At 40.1% G+C, this 22,443-nt stretch overlaps 2 protein-coding genes across 2 annotated transcripts in view; one reads left to right on the forward strand and one right to left on the reverse strand.

The window, feature by feature from the left end:
• The window catches only part of TG (thyroglobulin), a 146,838-nt gene that overhangs the window by 86,549 nt on the left and 37,846 nt on the right, over nucleotides 1-22,443 (forward strand). The gene's annotated exons all lie outside the window — the stretch shown is intronic.
• SLA (Src like adaptor) lies at nucleotides 386-21,797 on the reverse strand. The gene is made up of 8 exons (XM_064397684.1): nucleotides 21,656-21,797; nucleotides 16,361-16,454; nucleotides 10,366-10,465; nucleotides 6,960-7,046; nucleotides 5,447-5,550; nucleotides 3,734-3,865; nucleotides 1,677-1,809; nucleotides 386-738 (listed from the first exon to the last, which is right to left on the reverse strand). Exons 2-8 carry the CDS (start codon nucleotides 16,419-16,421, stop codon nucleotides 519-521), a joined length of 837 nt encoding a protein of 278 aa, XP_064253754.1. The 5' UTR covers nucleotides 16,422-16,454; nucleotides 21,656-21,797; the 3' UTR covers nucleotides 386-518.

A 22,443-nucleotide genomic window follows, 5' to 3' on the forward strand; every position in this document is an offset into this window, starting at 1 on the left:
TATGCCAGATGTTAGATACTTTCTTGGGGTTATTGATGTCCCTCTGACCCATTGTCAATGATAATAGGTAAGTCTATCTTGAGAAGAAAAATGCTCCTTTTTTCAGTGTACATACGTTCTGAAAAGAAGGTTTTCAGCCTTGTGGAGAACACCAGAGTCAGAGTTAATTTAAGTTCTTAAGCTGCAGTTGTTTCTTCCCTATGCAGTCACCTCTGTACAATGCTGGGCATTGCCTCACTGAAGAGTCACCTGCATCACTTGGCTCTTGACTTAGAGTCTATCTTGGTTTATCCTGCTTGTGAGTCAGTTCTGGTGCACTGGGCACATTCCCAGCATATGCCATGGCTGGGATAGCACCCTTGAGAAGATCAGGAGAGGACATGCAGAAGCACTGCTGGCGTTTGGTCACCAGCTTAGCAGATTGTATTTCCCAGCTGTTGAAGGGTGGCAGGACCACAGGATGCTCTGGTTTCTCTCCTAACTCATCAGTTTGTGGCTTTTTCCTCTTTGTCTTATATTTAGTCGTCATAGTATGTAGGTGGCAAGTGAAGGGCACTCTTATGTTTGCTCCCCGTGTATATAAGAGACTGGGATTTCTTCTTTCTGGCACTTGCAAAAGAAGCATTGTCATCCTCAGTCAGGGAGAGGTAGGAAGCGATGCTTTCCCTCAGGCCATAGCTGAGGCAAGAGTCATCCATTGCTGCCAGGGTGCTTTTGGTATCTTCAGACACCTCCAGCCTTTAAAATAACAAAATTTTGTTACCATTTCAGCTACTTGGACTCAGTGTCTTGGGGTAATATTAACAGTTGTTAAACCTCAAAATGTTATTTTTGTTGTATAGAAACATTTCTGCCTCATAAATCACCAAGCATTTCTGTCACTTAACATTTCTCAAAAAACCAGTACAACAGTAATATATAAATATTTTTTGGCACTTAAAAAGGAAGTATCATCTATATTCCCTTCTTAATCTGTAGGAAAAATGACCTCAATACTGCACAAAATTTTCTTGCCTTCATAAGCACATGAATGTTTTGTGAAGAAGAGTAGTGAAGGGAAATTTACCCTTCAAAGGTAAAAGGTGCTTTTGCTTCTGAGGGTGGCTGTTTCCCCAACTTCTGAAACCTGACCTACTTTCTCTTGTGGCAGTTGTGATATTAGAAATCTCATGAATTGGGCTGTGTGTCGAGAGAGACACAACAGGAAAGGTTTATTCTTGGACAATGTGCTCATTACACCTGTGCTGTTTCCTGGGCATGGGAAGAGAGGGGAGCCACCCCTGCCTGCCACAGCTCACCTGTGAGCCCCTGCACATCAGTGGGGATGGATCAGCAGTGGTGGATGTCACTGGGCTTTGTGACCCAGCTCTCCCTCCTGCCCCTTGGTGCAAGGGCTCAGGAGTCCCAAAGGAACTGAACACATGGATAGCTGGTTAGGAGAAATGATTGAGTGCTAACAATATTTCTTTCAAAGTTAAAACCTAGATTATCAGTTAGAGGGCTGGACATTTAGTTTTCATGGGTTAGCTTGATGTCAGATTGTCCAAGCTTTAAAACTGCTTTTTTATTTCCTTTAGAAGGAAATAAATAGCTGTGTATTCTGTGTTGCAAGTACAAGTATACACATGGCTGGGAACAGCCCTGTTGTTTCTGGCAGCCTGTGCTGTGTGTGGTACCTGTGAATGTTTCTCCAGTTGAAATTTTTATTCCGCATCACCACAGGAGGAACTGGATTCATCACGGTGTTGTTGTTAGTGCACTGGGTGAGACAGGGTGTTGTAAGGACACAGCAGAGACCATCAGCGACTTCTGGACAGGAAAATGAACACAGACAGTTAATCTTTTTACTGTTTTCTTTGGTGCTTGCTCAAATAAACAGTTTTGAACTCAGCAGCAGCAGTTAGTAATTGTGTGTTCTCAGCAAGGACACAGTAACACAGGCTTATTTTTTCCTTTCCTTTGCCTTTTAATTTTTCATTTGGCATATTTCATACAGTACAAGGGAGGACCTGAGACACAGAAAGACAATGTGACTTGCTCAAACACTAGAAAGAAATTTTTGACAGAGCATAAAATTAAACCCAGTTTTTCTGGGCCCTCAGTGAGTTCTGCTTTGCTTCGTATTTTCTCAGCCATGCAAACTGTGCGTAAAAAAGATCAGATTGGATTGTGTGCACACCTACTCTTCTGTGGAACATGACTGTGGAATGTATTGGGATTCACCTATTACCTTCATCAGTGTTTCTGTCTCTACCCTCTTCTCGCTCCACTAGGAACATCAAAGATATTCTTCTGCCCAAGTAGAGAACATAATGGCTAAATGCTGGTGTTCTACAACTCTGAGTCTTATTTCAGAGTGAGATTTGTATCTTCTCATGGTGAGGGAAGGAGGACACCTAAATCTAGCTATGTCTCCTTTTACACTTATAACTCAAGTAAAAATGTTAGTTGTTACAAGTTTTGGGTTCTGCCCCAGCCCAGATTTTAGGCTTCAATTGTTTCCTTCTTTCTAAATGGTGAAAGGTGTCAAATAGCTAACATGTAAATACACATGTATCTCCTGTCCAAATTCTTACTCCCTTTATGTCATTGGACTTGAAAGTTTTATTTGCTTGTTTTGAATGTGAATGACTTTTCTCCTCAGTTTATCAATGTACTCTTTGGGGATCGTACTTTTTCTTTTACCTGTGAAATACTTAGGTATGATGACTTCACACTTATTTTAAAATTACAGAGTACCCATTGCTTGTTAAAGCACTATTGAAACCTATTGTTTCAATAAAGAACCTATTGTTCTCTTGTAACTTTTAGGCAATTCATTTCTTGCAATTTCCTTCCTCATTTTAGAACATTCTCATTACAATGCATAGTAACTGCAGCCATTCAATTGTGTTGTTTGTCACGTTACCTTTCTGACACAGGTTAAATTGCCGTGAATCTGGAAAACTGTCATTGAAAAAGTGTCATCCACTGGACTGATATTAATAACAGTGACAGCTGATTCTGCAATTGAGCTAACAGCTTGAGCCTCTTGATATAAACTCTGCTGATAAATTCCTGCCATGCACTTCTGCTAAAGTGGTAGGGAAGAAGCTTACCGTGTTTCTGAAAATTTTCTACTGTAGATAAGGTTGTGTGCTGTAGCGGTTTTTTAAGAAAATGTGAATAGACACCTAGTGTTGCATGGCCTGAAGCTATCTGCCTGCCTAAATGGCAAATAAATGAATGAATGTTGGCAAACAGAGTCAGCCAGGAGTTCCAGTCTGTCTCAAACACAGATCTACAGGCACATGGCTTTTGTACAGCTGAACATTTTTGTATGCTCACACTTTGACTTTAGGTGTGCTCTGAGAGGGTCTTGGCACCCCTGACTTGTGCTGACCTCCAAACTGCATTTGGAAGTTCTTTAGGGAACCCCTAAACCCTGGTGTTTGGCTCAAACAGTGTTATTGACATGGCCATACAATATCCTACAAAACACCAACACAGACAGAGCCAATCTGGCCTTATTTAGCTGAGTTCTTGTATTGATTTCATTATACTGTTTAGGGCAGCATATTTTTATTTAGGATGAAAAATGAAGTAAAATGTATAAACCAGAAGTTTTTCCATTGGTTTTTCTGTGGTAGTATTTGCAAGTCTTGGACATAAGCAAAACTTCTTGTTCTGGACCTTTGATAGAGAGTTTTACAGTTGCCAGTGAAAAATATGTTTTTTCTGCACTTCTTTTTACCTGAGTAGTGATTGACAAGGTCTTCAAGGCACTGGAAGGTTTGCCGTGGAGAGATGTAATACCAGTTATTGGGGAGGCGGAAGATCCTGTAATGTTTCACTTGCCTGTGCCTCACTGACAAGGAATATAACCCTGAAGAGAGAACAAGAGCTAGTTACATCAAAGTAGGGCTGGTTGGGTATCTGTAGCAGAATAGAGTATCTGTAAGATATGGTGCCATTACTGAAAACATCTCAGAAATAGCTGAAAAAAACCCGAGTGGCCATCTTATATATCTTATTATCCTTTATAGATATAGATAAATATAACATGACCTGAAATTTTGGTTGAAGTTAATTTCAACCAAATTAAATTCAACCAAATTTCTGGTGTGCTCTTCCTTTGTTATTGCTGGTGTGGGATGTTTTGAAATGGCATAAAGGAAGTAGGCCTTTGCTGAGTTGTTTGCCTTCCACTGAATAGGGAGACCAGACTTCCAGGCTGGTACTCTTCTGTATACATCCTTGAGTAATGTAGAAGCTGAGACCTGGTAATGCAGTCATGGCAGGAGAAGGCCACTTGGATTTTTCTGGTTCTTTGTTTAGAATTGTTCTGCAGCATTTATTGACAAGGACTAAATGCCAGTCCTAAATTTCTTTGAAATTTGTATTGATATTAAGAAAGTAATTGGCCTGTGGTATACAAGAGGTCAGAAGAGATGATGTATTATTCCCTTTTATCTGTAGTATCATGATATTAGAATGTGTTCTGGTGCTTCAGAAAAGGAAGAAAACACATTGCACATGGGAGATTTGTTCAGCCGGGGGAAGAGCAGACTGAGGGGAGATCTTATTGCTTATTGTGTTCAGCTGCCTCACCAGGGGCAGCAGAGGGGCAGACACTGATCTCTTGTCTCTGGTCACCAGTGGCAGGACGAGAGAATGGCCTGAAGCTGTGTCAGGGGAGGTTTAGGTTGAAGAGCTGGAAAAGGTTCTTCACCCAGAGGGATTTTGGGCCCTGGAACTGTCTCCCCAGGGGAGTGGTCACAGCACCAGCCTGACAGAGTTCAGGAAGGGTTTGGACAATGCTCTCAGGCACATGCTGGGATTTTTGGAGTGGTCCTGTGCAGGGTCAGGGGCTGGACTCAGTGATCCCTGTAGGTCCCTTCCAAGTCAGGACATTCTGTGATTCTGTTTCTATGTCCCCATTGAAGAAAATAAAAGCATAAAGCTGGTACAGTATAATTCCCATGTAGCAAAAGAAAGAAAATAAAATTGAAGGCCAGTCATTTTTTAAAATAAATAAAAGACCTCCCTCATTTATATAGCAAACAGACTTATCCACCACCCCCTCTACTTGGTGTGCATTTTACACCTTCTTGAATCCATCTTTTATGGACAAAGGCAAAGCTGTGGCTTTTCCTTCATTGAAAGTCCCACTGCCTCATCAGGTTTGCATGCAACCAAAGTAAATAATAGTGTTTAAACAACTGTGTCTTGTTTGTGCTGATTCCTGTGGAACTTTCCATGGCCATCAAAAACCCTCTTTTCAGTAGGTGACTGGTAAAGGCTGGCACCTGCACTGGGTGCCTTCACCTTCTCATTTTATACCTTTTCTGGTATATATTATGATTTCATATGGACTGATCCAAATGAAGCAGAACAGGGAGTGAATTAAAGAGCTGTAAAACTGTAAATGCCCGAGATCAAGAGGGAAAAATCTGTATTGTCTCACCTTTCCTGGTTTCACTCTCTCTGATCATGAAGGAGCCGACCTTGGTGTTGGGCAGCTGTAGAAGTTCCTCTGCTTTTTCTCTTCCCAGCCCTTCAAATAACCAGCTGTGAAGCAGGAAAAAACAAATTCTGAATTTTGGACACCAGTGAAACAGTGAGCAGCATGTGGCTGTGAAAGTGCTGCATTAGCCAGGAAAAGTGACTGCAAAAATAACACTGTGGCTTTCTATAGCTATTCTCTCATCTATATTCAAGCATATTTCCCCAGTTTATGGAGAAAATGTTGCTGGTTTTGAGTTCCATTAACCTTTGTGAGGTTAAGAGAAGAGTAACAAGGTTTGTACTTATCAGGGAAAACAGAACTTTTGGAGCTGCTTTGATCTGTATTGCTGGGGACAGATTCATGTGGTATATTGATGACATCTGTGGCATTAGTGACATCTCTCTTTTACATTTAAACCACTTTCTTTAACCCCAAATTGTATCATAAATAAACCCCAAATAAGTTACAATTATTTTGCTTCTTCTAGGGAAAAGCCCAACCATTTAAGTTAATGGGCTTCGTGGATAAGGGAAAGTGGAATTAGTCCTACAAATTTTCACCATAACTTGGTGCAGTGCCATGTTTTGCCACAGGCAGTGTCTCACCATGCACCTGGTCTTGCTCAGCTGTTCTAGACTTATGGAATAGAATGAAATAGAATAGAATAGAATGGAATTCTATTTTGAAGTTGTGCTCATGTGTTTGATCCACTCTGCTGTCACTGAAGTTTCAGACAGTAGCTTCCATTAACCCCACACCCTTGCCCTGCCTTTGGGAAAGCGTCACTGTTTCAGGAGAATGTAAAAGCATGTTAAAATTGAAGCACTTGCATAGTTTACAGTGGCATTCACAGATCCTATCCTTAAAATTAAACATGTATTACAACATTTACCAGAAAGCTTTTAGGTCTGTGCTTTAATGCCTGTTTTTCAGGTTTTTTTTTGTTGTTGTTGTTTTTGTTTTTGTTGGGATTTTTTTTCCCCCTGAGTGGTGACTATGGCAACAAGAAATAGCTGAAATTTTCTTAGTTCATCCAGTGAGAAAGTTTACATTCTTGAATACTTATTAACATTTCTATTTGTTCTTTACGGCCTGTTTTCCATGAGCAAACCTGGCTAAAATTTTACTTTATGTAAATATTAAAAATTCATTCTAAATAGGTTCTCTTCATCAATGTCTTTAAGTTAGAGATCAGTCCATGCAACAGATGCATGTTAAATATCTTACATGTAATTTGAAGTGGTTTTGGATCTTTCAAGAATTTAAAAGAAGGATTTTCCTTCTCACTGAGTCTAAATTTATATGTGGATTTGAGGTTCTCAGTTTTCAAAAGATGGCTTTTAGACTGTCAATAAATAAAATTTCTGTCTGCCAAGTCATTATTGGCATTGTTTGGACTATGACTCAGAGTAATCAGAGGAGGAGATGTAAAAAAGTGGTGATGAAAGGCTATAGAAATGCATTTACTTACCCATGATAAACCTTTGCTACATATTTTCCTGGAATATAATTTTCTCGACCTGTTGTAAGGGAATGGACTCTCCACCAGCCTCCTTCACTGTGTGAAAGCAAGAGAAGGGATATTTTGAGATGTATTTTCAGAGTTTCTCGTCATTTGGAAGTCAGTGAATTTACACAGATTAGCCTGCAACCTTCTGTGTGTGCTTTTGAAACTATGTATTCAGAAAGGAACCCTGTTTGGTTTCATTTAGAGTAGTTCCATTTCTAAACTTACTTGAGAATTAAATGCGGACACAGAAATAAGCTACTTTGTTCCATTTAAATTACGTAAGTAATAAAATATTTTTTATGCAGTTGAAAGAGGAAGGATAAATACTCGGTGGTTAAACCATGCTGTGCTCTGCCTTCCCACAGCTAGACTTGTACTGGTGTCCAAGATATTCAGTTTACAGCTGAGTGTGTTGTGTCTGGACAGCCCTGTAACACCAGGATAGAGGATCTGGGAAATGGAGCCTGTCTGCTTGGGAACAGGCTGTCAGTCCAACTGAACCTGCTTTGTGCTTTGCTCTTTTCCTTGTCTTCCATGAGCTGCAGACCAGACTCCAATCAAACAGACCTTGTAGTTGAAACTGCAGGCATGTGTATTTCCCCCAATACATCTTAAGTTATTGCTGTGGTACTGAATTCTGGCTTTTACTCTTGAATCCCTTCAGAAATAAAGGGTACCAAGAATTTTCACAGGGATGCTGCAAAGCTTTAGTGGTAGTGCAAGGATCCTGATGACTGTTGGGTTCTTTGCACCTTCACTTTAAGTGTTTGAATCCAAGGAACTGTGCCTTGTGTTTGAGTGCTGTTGGATGTTAATATAAATGCTTGTGGATGTTAATATAAATGCCCCCAAAATAATGTCTACACTACAGATCAGAGTCTCAGTGTGTATCAGAACAGCTGAGTTGAAATCACTTAGGTTAAATGTCATGAGTTATAGCTTCTGGGACTGTGGTCCAGAATGTCTGTGCTGAGGGAAAAAAAAGGGGACGTATCTACTGCTAGCTGGAAATTGCAGGGCCTCAAAAGTTTTTGGTTTGGTTTTCCAGATGAAATGAATTTATGTATAAGAATTTTAGCTTATTTTAATCTTTTTTTCCCCCAGAACTCTCCCAGAGAGAACCAAGAACCAAGAAAAAATACCCAAAACTGAGCAATTCGTCATCTTTCTCCCTCCAAACTTTAGTATTACTAACCCTGAAAAATCCCTATGGTGATTTAAAATCCCAAAGCAGCACATGTCTCTTGCAGCAGGAGCTACAGAAATTATGTGTATTGGGGTCAGTCTTGGAGGACATTTGTTTTGACTTCTGCCAGCCAAATGCAGTTCCTCTGGTAGTAAAAGGTGTCTGACCAGTGAGGAGAGTGAGAAACTGTGCCAGTGGTGCTTATATAAATCTGCCAACCCAGAGCAGTCACAAATATCTGTGAGGAATTGCATTTCCTATGGAGGTTCCATATGTCCTGTTCCTGGCAGGATTGGTGGGGCTGATTGCCACTACACATCATTACTTTGGTAGAAGGCTGAAAAGCTGCTGTTGTAAAAGCAACTGAAAAGCTGCTGCTTGTGCTGACTCCTCTGTGGTGACTCCTCATCACTTGTGCTCTAGTCACAGCTTGTTTTTTACTGTCTTTTACTTCTTTGAATGCTTTAGAAAAATAATTACAGCTTATGAGCAGTAAGAGGCTGCAGGCAAGAGGAAGAGGCTGACATCAGCACGTACCCCAGCAGGGGAGAACAGGTCCTTCATCAGGACACTGTGGTTTGCATAGAGCTTTGGACTTGTCTTCTGTGAACAAGCTCATGATTCAAAATAAGAAGAGGAAAGTTCCAGAGCAATCAAGGTTTGCTCTGGATCTAATTTATCCATCAGGAGAAGCCCTTGATCACTGCCCTACAGACAGGCATGTCAAAAACTTCTGCTGCCAAAGCCTATTCTTTTAGTTGTTCGTGCAGCAGATTTTACTTTGCAGCACATGTGTACATATAATATGCCACAAATATAATTCCCATTGATGTGGGCATAGGCAGTCCTGTGGTGTGGGAGGGCCTGTAGCTGATGAAACCTGAGAGTGAAGCTTTGAGCTGGAATTTCCAAGCTAAAGCAGTTATTGTACCATGTCATGTATGTTCAGCAAGGTTTACACTACTAGAAGAAGTGTAGAAGAGAAGAATCCCCCTGGTTTAGAGGACCTCTCCACCAGCAGAAAATTGATCTGGTGGTATTGTCTGAGTCTTGGGACCCTTAGGTTCAGGGAGGAAGCGAGAGCCCTGTGTCAGCAGGACATAAGTGCAGCCATTCTGGGTCAGACCAAAGCTCCACTAAAGCCTGTGTCTTCTGAGTGACAAAGGCCATTACAGGCCATGGTGGCCTGGAGAAGAGTCTGAGAATTCATCAGTCATCCGTGATGCTTCTCTCGAGTATCTCTCTCCTCCAGCCATTTGACTATCTGGCTGAGAATTTCTTAAATGATTTTAGACGTCCTCCAAGGATTCCTCTGCTATCAATGTGTCTGGTCTCCCATTGAATCCATCTGCTCGACCAGCTGCAAAAATGAAACCTTTTATTTCATTTTGAGCAGTGCAAATAGTGGCTGTGAGGCCAAGTTACTTCCAGGAGGTCACTGTGTGATGATACAAGCTGTGCCTAGAAGAACACCAGGGCTGCTTGCTTCCATTTTTTGTACATGTGCTCATTCTTTGTGTCTGGCAATACTGCACTGTGGTTAAGGTCAGTCTGAGCTAGTGCTCCAAAGCCTGCTTACTTCTGGGGCTCTTAAATTTTTTGAGTGGAACTGGCTGAGAAATCTCTTTTTTTTCCTTACTAAGAAAATGCAGAATTGATTAAAAAGGAGAAAGAGAAATACACCCCACCCCACTACATACCTTTTAATTATTTTTTTTTACATTTGCCTTAAATAAGGATGAAATTCTAAGACTTAATCATAATCGAGTTGTTAGATTAAAAAGGGTGAGAGAGAAAATTACAGACACAATTGACATAAAGAAATTCAGGGTGATTTTCTTTTATGTCATTCAAACTATTTTGGCTTTTACACTGTTTTCCATTACATTTGGGGAATACTTTCTTATCAGTTTTCAAAGCAGAATTGTTCTGAGTCTTATTTTAGAATAGAGTCTGAATCCAGCTTGACAAACATAAGGGAAATCTATAGATTAAAGGACAATATGTAATCCCAAATCCTTAAGCTACATGGTCATTTACACTATGGCTAAGCGTCCTTCCCTGAAAATTCTGAACTCAGTTCATTTTGCTGAATTGCATCCAATTTGGGCCAGGTCCATAAAACAGAGCTTTACTTTAGTTGTAATACAACCTAATTTAAAAAGAAATCGATCAACTTACTCTGATAGCACACGTAGTTTTTCCCCTACATGAAATATAGGTTGGCTTATGTCTGCTGAAGGATAGTCATAGAGAACAGCAAGGAAGTCACTCTCCTGGCCTGTAAAAGAAGAAAGAAAAGGTCACTTAAAACAAAGGTAGTGCTCTGAGACAAAAATGGATTTTTCTTTAAGTATGATAGATTTTATGTAGTAAGTCAAATGGGGGAAAAAAATCTCTGAAATGTCACTTAATAAACATCATTAGCTAAAGAAAAACCTATAGATTTATAAGAGGACTTTGAAGATACTAGAAATGAAAAGTCATGTGGTTAATTGTAAGCAACTAAATTTGGACTACTTTTTCTAACAATTACCATATTTAAAGGACATACTCAGTTTGAAACTAAAAAATTAGTAATTATTTATAGTATTAGGAAGTAACCCAGTTTGATTAATACCGCTGTCCCTAATTGCCTCCTGCTACAGTTTTGTAGCATTAGATTTAAGAAAAGGAAGATGCATGTTAAATTGTTTCATAATTTTATACCACTGATACTTTTCAATGGCAATTTAGATCAGGGTCAATGAAAGTGTGGCCATTGTTGCCCATTTCCATCAGTTTTTGTATGAAATTAGTTTAGATCAAGGTCAATGAGAGTGTGACCATTGTTGCCCATATCCATCACTTTTTAAAGGAGCTTGATGATCAGCTAGTGCACTTTGTTCTCACCCTTGCATGGAGACTGTGCAAGAGCCTCAGTGACAGAAAACAGGCACAGGGATGTTTAAGTTGAAACCATTGTAAAATGGCAATTTGCAGAGCTGAGGTCAGCAAAGAGATGAGAAGACCTTTTGCATCAGCTGGGATGAATCTGGGACTTGCACCCTGTGTAGGACATGCTGAGTCTTCTCGGTTTCTGGAGGGTAGAGCACTATACACAGGACTGGGACCATCAAACGTGAAATGCTCCTCATCCTGCTGGAATCTGTGGTGCCCAGTAAATGCTGACAGCTGGGTGGTTCAGAAATGTGTCATGCTGAGTGTTTTGAGCTCTTTGTCACAAGTATTGGCAAGAGGGATTGTGCCATTCACTGCAGTTCCTCCTCTCTGCACACCTCAGTATTCCCCATGATCTCACAGGGAGACAGAGCTTCCCTCTGCCTCCACCAGGATCAGCACCCTGATCCTTAGGAACACCAACTACCACTACATTTGTCGAGGTTGTTTGATCTCCATACTCTGTACAGTCCAACATGTGCAAATATGGGTGTCAATTCAGGGCAGGAAAGAAATAAATTAGATTGAGAGAAACACTTCTGTATCTTGTTAGTTTTTTCTCATTTAATATAGATTTGTTGCCAACTTCTCTTTAAGGAAGACAGCTTCTGAGAGAAACCTAGGTGCAACACCCTGAATGAATGTTCTGTGTTTTTAGCTGTGTGTCTCAGGGCCATAGAAACGACTCACAAAGATAATTGTAAAAGGCTGAAGGAAACATGAAGGAAACAAACACAACAGGTTACCCAGAGAAGTTGTGGATGCCCCATCCCTGGAAGTGTTCAAGGCCAGATTGGATGGGGTCTGAGCAACTTGGTCTAGTGGATGGCATCCCTAGCCATGGCAGTGAGAATGGTGTTTTAGATGATCTTTAAGATCCCTTCCAGCCTAAACCATTTTATGATTATTTTGAGAGTGTGTTTAATATTGATATTGCCATGATTTTCTTAGTTGATTAGTGTCACTGAATTAAACAGGACTAGTCCATTACAGCCAACCATTGTGATTAGTCTAATGCAACTTTTTATACACTTAGTTCAACCCTATTGAAGAAATTCTCTGCTAATTGTCTTTGATGGCTTCCTGGTTCTGCACAGAAAATGTAGTGGCACCTTCCTGTCTATGAAGCTACATAGTACCTGAGGCTAGTAACACCTAAGCATTGGCACCAAATCTTTTTTGACAAAATAAAATCTTTACCCTGGACTACTAGAAAAACTGTGAGCCAGAAGATGCATTTTGAAAATAACAAAATGAGGATAAAGTACCAGCTTATAAAACATCATGTAATGCTACATTGAATATAATTACTTTTAGCTTAATGCCTTTAGCAATGCTTTAAAAAAAATTATGCTGTGTATTTATAAATATTCTGCTTCCATAGTGAAAGAGCGGAAAACAAGTGCTTTTCTGTTCTCTTTCCTTGTGCACTGTCATTTGCATTTCATTATGCACTGTGGGGAAGGTGACTTTTTGTCTACTCTAGAAAGACCTGTGTTACTTTGCTTACACTTTCATATTTTTATTAATTTTAGTTTCAATTTTGCATGTAGTTTTTAATTCTGAAAAGGAAAGAATATATCAGAGTGTTATCTTCCACATCCATGCAAATGTTACCTCCTAAACTACCTATAGTTATACTAAAGTGTCAGGAAAGGAGTGAACCCCTCCTTCTTCTCTTTGTTTTGATTGGTATTTAAGTCAAGCCTCACTGGGTTTTTTGGTCATGCAAAATACCCCACCACACTGTACCACATTTCACAGAACCCATACCAGCTCCTTACAAACACAAAAGCCTGGAAACAGGAACGAAACAAATTACACGCTTTCTCCACGCCTAAATTTCACAGTGATCTAATAGATTTGATCTGATGAGCTCCCCACACTTTCAAGATGCCAAAGAAAAAAAGATTTGCTGAGTTTTCTAACACAAACTCTCCTCCACAGGGCAAGTGTAGGTTACATCTGAAATGGAACAACCCAAAAGTCAGAATGGAAAGATCTAAGCACAATCATTTCCACTGCATCAGGTGTTAATTCTGCGTGGTTTTTTAGGAGTAGGCAATGAATGTGAAATACATGCTAATTTTAGATGTCTTCACACCCACATGTCTTGCAAAGTGTGAGACTGAATATTGTATCCTTCAAATTATTCATTGGGAATGGACTATGTAGCATTATTAGAGAGTAGGAAGAGCATGGGCAGAGCATCCAGATCCAGGTCACTGCCCTCAAAAATCTGCTGTGCTGGGCACTGACGTGGTCCATGTCTGGAGTGGGAATTAACTCTTTGGAGTTCAGCTCCATGCATCATCCAGCTTTACTGGCCAGCAGAAATAGTATGATTTATGGCACAGGGTGCACCAGAGAGGGTGAAGGAGGGCACTCATCTGGGAAACTGTGCAGCACCACAAGGTGTGGCTGCAGAGTCACACTTTGGTGCCCAAGCTAGATCAAATCCAGCCAGCTTGGGAACTGAGATTTGTGCAGGTGCACCCCAAAAGGATTAACCCTTGATTCAGGGTCCCAAAGGAGGACAGAGAGAGGCTCACAACCCTTGATGACTCCTTGCTGCTCTTCTTACTCTGTCATCAGTCCCTGGGTTGTGCCAGAAATGCCCGTGCAGTGTGTGGCAGATGCGGTGCAGTTATCTTTGGGGCCCAAATCCTCCTTGGGAAATGCAGCTTATACACTGTTCCCTTTCTCTGAGCCAAGACTGGCACGCTGGTACGGAGGAAAGCACAAGGTTTTGCTTTCAGTACACAAGGGGCTCATAGGGGTCTGATGAACACTGCAGACCAAGTCTGCAGACTGCAATTATATGTTTTCTTCCCCTTTTTTGTTAGAAACTCTTTCATTATTTCCCTTCTATTTCAGTCCTTCATTTTATTCAGTCTCCCTGAAATGAGCCAGTGTCAAGCCTACTTCTCTTAATAACTATTTCAGCTATTGAAAGTCATGGATTTGATTCTCCACCTCAGTTGAATCAAGTCTGTTCCTGGCCTGGTGAAAATCTTCTGTTTTGTGATGTGATTTGGTTGTTTGATCTGCTCAGGATGGCAAAGAGATACAAACTCAATGGATGAACCCCAATACACACTTTGGTACCAGGTTCACTTTTAGAAGTCTTTTTTCATTGTATTTTAATGACAGTAGTGATGTTTGTATTCCCAACTTTCATTAGCAACATCTAAGTCATTATGAAAGTTACTGGACTGATCCAGACTAAGAGGTGGATGGATCCAAAGAGCTATTCAGGCTGATAAATCATAGAATAATGGAATAGTTTGAGTTGGAAGGGACCTTTAAAGGTCATCTAGTCCAACCCTCTGAAATGAGTGGGAGCATTTTCAACTGGATCAAGTTGCTCAGAGCCCTGACCAATCTGACCTTGAGAGTTCCTAGAGATGGGACATCTACAACCTTTGTGGTAAGTCTGATCTAGTATTACACCACCCCCATTATATTTTTTTCCCTTATATCTAGTCTAAATCTAACCTATCTTAGCTTAAAACTGTTATCCTTTGTCGTATCACAACAAGCCCTACTGAAAAATCCATCCACATCTTTTTTATGAATCCTCTTTAAGTATTGAGAACTGCAACAAGATCTCCCTAGAGCCTTCTCTTCTCCAGGCTGAATAACCCCAACTCTCTCAACCTTTCCTCATAGGAGAGGTGTTCCATCTCTGATAATTTTTGTGACAATCCCCCTGCCTTTGGATGATTAAACATGGGTATCTGGTGCAATTTCAGCTGTGAGAGTGTCTGAAACATCTCTACAGCCTTGGCAGGTGCCACTGTAACTACAGGAGGTTTGTTCTCTCCCCGTGTGGTACCAGGAGGTCAGGTAGGACTAACAACACCCCTTTCTAGATGTGCTGGATGTGTAGGAAAGCTCAAGTAGATTGAGTCCTGAATTCCTAAATAGATATTTCCCCCTTGTAGTTACTGTGCTATCAATGTTTGCAGGGGTATGTGGTATTTCCATCACAAAAATGGTTGCAGTTGTTTTTTTTAGCCCTGTTAAATCCTGGCTTTTAGGACAAACTTGGTCACAGCCGTGGCCTGCTCATCAGCAAGGTCCTACTTTGAGTGAATGCATGTCTCTGTTTTGGTGTTTATATGTGGTATTTGTGTCAGCAGTTGTTGGGAATATTAGCATAAGGAACTTTTCTTAAAAAAAAAATAAATAAAGCAGTATGCTGAGTAGCTTTTGGTCTCTCTATGTACTATGTTAGGACCTAGGGCTACAAGGCTGCCCATCTCAGTGAGTTCCTAACCATACTAAGAGCAGGGCTGGGTTTCCTTGCAGTAAAAATCAAACCAGGCTGATCCCCTATCCTTAATAATGAGCAGCCCAATTGGGAAAATCTTTGATGGAAAAACTCCAAAATTAAAACAAAACAAAACACAAACAAAGTAACTAACTGACATACTTAAAAAACCCACTCCAAACCCAAAACTGCTTTCTCCTCTTCAGCTTTGGGGAGTGATTTCTTGCAGCTCTTGTGCCAGATGCCTGTATTAGTGTTCCAGGAGGGCTGAGACACTACTGGCTCTCCACCCACTCACTCACAGTTTGTAGTAGCTGATCACCAAATCCCTCTTCCTTTCCCCCTCCAGTGCATGACCTCTACCAGCCTACAGAGGTGGCAGGGAGGGATTTGCAACCTGATTAATTTACGTGTGGATGCAGAGGGCAGATGTGTTCCATTCTTCTTTGGCAGCTTGCCCTGTGAAGCTTGTATTCCTCTCTAATCTTTATGGATAAATCTGGTGACAGGTTGGCTGTGTGCTACTTTTAATGCAATTATCTGACATCCTATGATGGACATAAGGTTCAATGCAATGCATCATTAAAACTTTTAACCTTAAATGAAGAAACCTCAAATTTCAAGGATAAATTTGTATAAAATATCACATGCAATTATATCAAAACACAGCATTCCTGGTTTCTGAAGTAGCGTTTCATCACTTTCTGATTTGGAAGGCAAGTCTTTCAAAGAGCACCAGCAAATAATACGCTTAACATTTGGGGTTTTTAATTAAAGTGCTTCTTGGAAAATGAGCTAAAACATAGCTAAATATAAGCACTGTCTGGTGGATGCCCTCCTTCTCCCACAGCAGCCGTGCACTTGCCTGGTCCTGGCAGGCGGGTGAGGAGCGACACATGGCTGAGTCTATCATGTGTCGTGAGAGTCTTTTCTCTTGAAAGAAACGAAATGAGCGCTTACCCGTTTGGCTTGGCATGTTTGTTTCCTCAGATGCTCTTGGAGTTTTCACAGTGTTTCCCATTGTGCTCGTTAATTCCGTCAAAGTTCTTCGGAACTAAATCAAAGCAGACATCGAAATTTAACATCACAATAACACCTGCTGTGCCAACAGATGAGAAATGACCTAGTTTGGGCGTCTCCAATTTCGTACAGTTTTGCTTTTGAGAACACTGGTGTCAAATTCATGCAAGAGTTTTACATACTTGCTAAACTCTCACCACTTTTGTGCTTTTATCAGGGGAATAGCAGAAAACCACAGCTAGGGAAGTTGCTCAGAAGAACATGATGTAGTAAAAGTTTCCATTACCAGTAGCTCAGCACAATAGGAAGTAGCAGCAGAGCTGTGCCCATATGGGCATTTCATATACAAAATATTTTTTCAGCATTTGGGGTTCTGAGGCTACAAAGGATCTAACTAGACTGATGTACCTGGTTGTCAGCACTGTGTATGTATTATGTTGGTTTACTACTGATCACAAAGAACACCGCTTGGTAGGTTTGGGATTTTTTCTGATGCAATTGTGCCCTCAGCAAACATGGGCTTTTTTTTTTTAAGTAACACCTTGCTTAAAAAAAATGTTTGATTTCAAATCAGTCCTCCTGCATAAAGCCAGCCGTGCAAATTCTTCAGATACCTATCTTGAAAAGTTTTGATGGATGTACAAGAAACAGTATAATTGTGGAACTAAATAGTGTGAGAGGAGCAGTTCCTTCTCATAGCTTTGCTGCAGCCATCCTAATTCTGTCTGATAGAAGACAGAGAGATAAATATTTTGAATGTGGAAGGTGTATCACTCTATGGTATATTTTCAGAGGCAGAAGACAAAAAGCTATATCTATTTAAAAACTGTTCATTAAAGAAAAATAGCACCACCAGCACCAGATGGTTAATTATTTTTTGAAAATGTGTTTCTGCCCTGTGAAAATGATAACAGGAGCTCTAGCAGCATTGTGCGAATATTCTGCATCTTGCAGACTTTTCTAGCTTAAATATTTCAAAGATGACTACTGACTTTGGTGTGCTGCTCTTCACTTACACACGCTAGAGCCTCAGGAGGGTCAGTCAGGTGGAGAGATGTCCAATTTGAGAAGTAGAACTACTGACATCAGCAAGACTTTATTGCTAATTGTCTTTCAGAAGAAGATTGGCAGAATTTCAGTATGTTGATTAATACTGTAAATTTTTAATATCTTACAGACAGTTTAGGAAGACATCCTACAGAATAAAATGCCATTCAAAGGAAAGAAAATTTGTCCTTACCAAATGCAAGGAGCTCAGTGCTAGAACAGATGGTAGCGCACAGTGTGACTCCACCTCATCTGCTTTCCAAGCTTCTTAGTGCTGTTCCCAAAGGCTCTTTGCTAGAATTCTCTATTTCACTGGCCAAATGGAACATTACCCCTTCACTTTATGCACTCAGAACTGGCTTGTGGCACATCTGGAGGGTGCAGCTGTGCCAGGGTCTTTCTGACTAGCATCAGAAACCTACTTTCACAAGAACAAAAATGTGTTGCCTGATAGGAGAAGTCTAGAAGCTGAATAAAACAGCACCCTTAAATTTAAATAAACTACTTGGATATTCACATTTTTTATATAGGTCTCTTTATAGAAAACAAAACAAAAAAATCTTTCTCCATGTAAATGCACCTAAATTTTTAAATCTGAAACCAGAATTCACTTTGTCAGGCAATGTCTTCTTTCAAAATAATAACTCTCTGATCTAATTTTGAGTATTTTTCTGCAAGACCCAATTTTAAGTTGTTGAACGTTTTTCTTATTTGTATCCCATAAAGAACAAGAGGGAAACCCATAGGAGTAGTGCAGCCAGTATTTTGGCTACAGATATTATAGATGTTCATGGCTCATCTTCAAATTAGCCAGAAAAATTTCCTGGGCACAGCAATAGAGAGCTCAACAGGGCTGAAAATGTCAGCCAAGAGAGTGAGATAAATACCTGGGCTGATAAACCCTGCTGAGCTCTGTGCTCTGGTAGATGCATTTTTGCAGTAATTTAAAATGGGAGCTCAAATCTTGTTCAGGGTATAGAATCTAAGCTGCAGTTACCGAAAATGTTGTGCAGTTCCAGGGAGATGGCAAGAATGATAGCGTAAATATCTTATGTCCATCTCTAATTTTGACATGTGCAATTGACATTTAGATGAGAATTGCTTGAATTTTGTGTCCCAAAAGTCTGGAGAGAAAAAAAAAAGGAAGAAAAAAAGAATCCTACATCTAAGTACCATAAGTATCATTTTATGCTGGCTTTTGTTATTTGAGGGCAGGGATAGCAAGTCATCCCACAAGTGCCAGGCTTGTGACCAGTGGCCTTTTTCCTCCTCCTAATGTCAGGTGTGCCTGAGTCTCTTTGGAAAGTGATATGTAGCATTTCTGTGTGGTGGAAAGACTTCTGAAAATTTTACTTCAGGCTTTCGATCTTTCTAAAAGCGCGGCACATTTCACCACGGCACTTAGATTTTTCTAGATGGTGTTTAAGGATCTAAACTCTAAATGCTGCTTTAGAAATAGCTGAAGTGTTTCTGCAGGGTTGCTTATACATTGTTTGCAATTAAACCACTGAGGGATTAAATACTGGACAACAGGCATGTTCCTACTTTGTATTTTTGCAGAGCACAGCCTGGTTCCCTTCTGCCATACCAAGCATTCTGTTCTCAAAGTACCTCTGAAGTCATCAGGGCATAACGTGCAGCTCTGTGCTGCTGCCTTAGATGTGGAATAATCTGGCTTGTGGAAAATGCAAATGTTATAAAGTGCTTCCAGTGCAGTGAAGAGCAGTGACGTCTCGGGCTTTGCCGTCATTTTCTTGGCACTTTGCTGTTTCTCATTGCATTTTCCATGCTCTTTTACTGTCACTACCATTGCTAGCATGAAGTCCTGGAAAGGACAGAGAGTTCAAGATGCTCTCTAGATTCATGGCAGAAGAACTCAGTGAAAATTTAAAAATAAAAGCTCGGATGCTTGCTGTTAATTCACTTAGCCAAAGTGACTAAAAGGAAAACAAGACATCAGACTAGGTTTTACTACTAAAGCCACTTGTCATTAGGCACATGGGCAGAGTAAAGGTTCCTATTGTCCAGTCAAAGGTGGTGGAGTGAATGTTCTGAGGTATGACTCAATGTTCACATGTTGAAAATAGGAAATGGAAGTTTTGTTTGAAATAGGGCAGGCAAAAATTGCTTCTACTTGTTTGCTGGCAATGGCATATCACTGTTTCTAGAGTAAAAATGTACAAATTAATTATATTTCTAAAACAATGGTGTACTTTTCTCTCAAGTGACTGATAGAACTCGATGGCTTAAGTAGCTTGTGATTGTATTGAGTTATTGTCAGCACAATACAATTCCATTCCATCACTCTATGATAAATTCTTGTGTGGTTTTCTGAAATTTTGAGACACTCTGCAAAACTAGACTTACTGGAAGCTTTAAAGATCTCATGAACCAATTATTTTCATTGAAATTGATAGAAGAACAGTAACAGTTTTATAGATTATAATCTTCTGAAATAGCAAATTTGCTACAGGCACTGCATCTCACTTGACCTTATTAAATTATAGAATAATTTGGGTTGGAAGGAGCTTTTAAAGGCCACCTAGTCCAACCATCCCTCCATGGACAGGGACATTTGCAATTAGATCAGGTTGCTCAGAGCCCTGTCCAACTTGGCTTTGAATGTTTACAAGGATGGGGCATCTAACACCTCTCTGGGCAACCTGTGTTTCACCCCCCTCATTGTAAAAACTTTGTTCCTTATATCTAAACTTGATGACAGAGTTTGGGATACAAATAGAAGAGCCACCCTTCCATCACAGAAGTAGATAATTAGGCCAGATCCAGAGGGTGATGTAAGAAGAACGAAAGAGAAATGATAGACTCTAAACTCAGTGTGTCTGATCTACCCCAAGCCCTGGGCTGCTGGGATCTAAAATCTACCTGCAGCTTGTCTGCTCACCAGCCACCTCCTTGGGCTTGCATGAAAATTTGGTTTTAACTCTTAAGATCATATTTGCAGTGTTCCAAGCACTGGTCCTTCCTCCTCTCCCCTTTCCACTTGTGCACATTGTGTCAAGGAAGGGTGGTCACAGGTCTGTTTGCACACAGCTGTTAGGGCTTAGGGATCTTTGCTGCCAAAAGGAATGTGAGGAAATATCCACAGTCCCAGACCTGCTTTGTGCTCTATTTACCAGAACTCTGAGCAGATATGAATTCTTCACCTGTCAAGACTGGAATCCCACTGACCTACATCGTGTGACCCCAAAACCTGTCGTACAATTTTCCCTTTCCGTTCCTGTGTGCAGCACATGTAGCAATAACTTCTTTTTGCAGAATTTGTTCTCTGAGAAAATGTGCTTCTGCGGCAGTTAAATAGCACGGAACATACAAAATTCTGCTCCTCAGTGAGAACTTTGAAAAAGTTATATTTAATATGATTGAGAATTAATTAATATAAGGAAATGAAAGTAATAAGAGGAATAAAAAGGCAAGATAAGCACATGAATAAAGCCCTCCTACAAGGAATACTATAGACTAGTAAAATTAGAACATTTATCATTTCTGAGATGCTATACCGTATTTTATTTTTGTTTCCTGATATTCACATCTATATTGCCAAGGTCTTACATTTTAATTCTCAATAAATTTCACAGGTAATGTCTGAATCTCATTTAGCTTGAAAATGAAAGCACTGGCATCCTGTCATTTTTCATGTGTGGAAAGAAAAAGCAAAACAACTTAGATTTCAGAAACTGTATTTTTTTGTGGATTTCCCTTAATATATCATTAATCAGAATTAACATCCTTCCAGTTTTGAGGCAGTTGTACCTTTGCACTTAGAAAGAATAATAATAGCCTCATCAAGGTAATTCAGAGACACATGCAAACATGAAACAACACAGAAATACCACAGTATCCACACTTCTAACACTTTGAATAAAAAGCCTTCTAATCTGTGGGCTCATATTTTGGTTATAGTGAAATACAGTTTGCTTTAGCATAAGGTTTTGAGCATCTGTCTTACTCAGGTTTCAGCAGAAATACTCCTTGTCCTGTCTATCTTTAGTACCACTCCTTATGAAAAGGATCAAGGCAGACTCTTCTATTTCTGCCTTTGGTGGTACTTGAAATCCCCGCTCTGAATACTGTCATTGTTAATGAAATAGAACACCCTTGTCTATAAATAAAATTGAAACATTTGGTCTCGTACGCAGCTAATGTAAAATATATCCCAGCAGTGATTACCTTTAAATGCTAGGCATGGCATTCCAGGTTGCAGTGCTTCTGAGAAAAGCCGTAGTCATAGTACTGCTCTCACGCTGCCAGCAAGGTTTAGCTGATCAAGTCGAGGAGCAGCCGGTCGAATGAGAGTGTTGTGAAGTTCACGCTGTCATGTAGAGCAGCATTTGCCAAACAGGCCACATACTTCCTCTCTGAGAAATAAGGAAGGCTCAAAGTGTTTGCAACAGATGAGGTTCCTGTTGCAAGTCACTACTGAAGGCACATTTTATCTATGGGCTGGGAAAAACAGGGAGGTTTTCAATGTATTGCATCAGGGCTGGTTTCAGCAGATATAAAAAATGAGGGAAATAACCCAGTTTACATTACTTACACAAAAAGGGTTTATTTTCTTTTCTTCTTCTTCTGAATTTATTTATCCAGTAATGCTCATTTCCCAACTGTTTTCTTTTATGCAGTTTTGGGTTTTTTTCTGACAGACAGGAAGACGCACAAAACATTTTTTTCTCTCTTACTGAGTCTGAATAGGAATGCAGCCTTTGCTTTATGCTTCACTCTGCACCCCAAAATATCTCTGTCTGCAAACAATTGGGAACTTAAACTTAAAATCAGCAATGAAGAAATATGGATTGAGAGCCAGTCTCTGAATCCCATTTTCATATTAGATTTTAAAAAAACAGAAGCCTCAGGATCTTCCTCATCTCAGTGTCTGAGATGGAGGAACCAAGATAGTGGCCTGTTAAATAACCTGACTAAGGGCACTGAAGAATCTTGTACCATGGATATGAACATAG

Source organism: Passer domesticus, chromosome 1, assembly GCF_036417665.1.
Source record: "Passer domesticus isolate bPasDom1 chromosome 1, bPasDom1.hap1, whole genome shotgun sequence".
In the NCBI taxonomy this organism is placed as follows: Eukaryota; Metazoa; Chordata; class Aves; order Passeriformes; family Passeridae; genus Passer; species Passer domesticus.

Coding starts and splice junctions, on each gene's coding strand:
- SLA (XM_064397684.1), bottom strand. CDS start 16,421: ATGGGAAACACTGTGAAAACTCCAAGAGCATCTGAGGAAACAAACATG. Junction 1,810..3,733: donor CCTTGTCAATCACTACTCAG/GTAAAAAGAAGT, acceptor TTTCCTGTCCAG/AAGTCGCTGATGGTCTCTGC. Junction 739..1,676: donor AACTGGAGAAACATTCACAG/GTACCACACACA, acceptor GTTATTTTAAAG/GCTGGAGGTGTCTGAAGATA.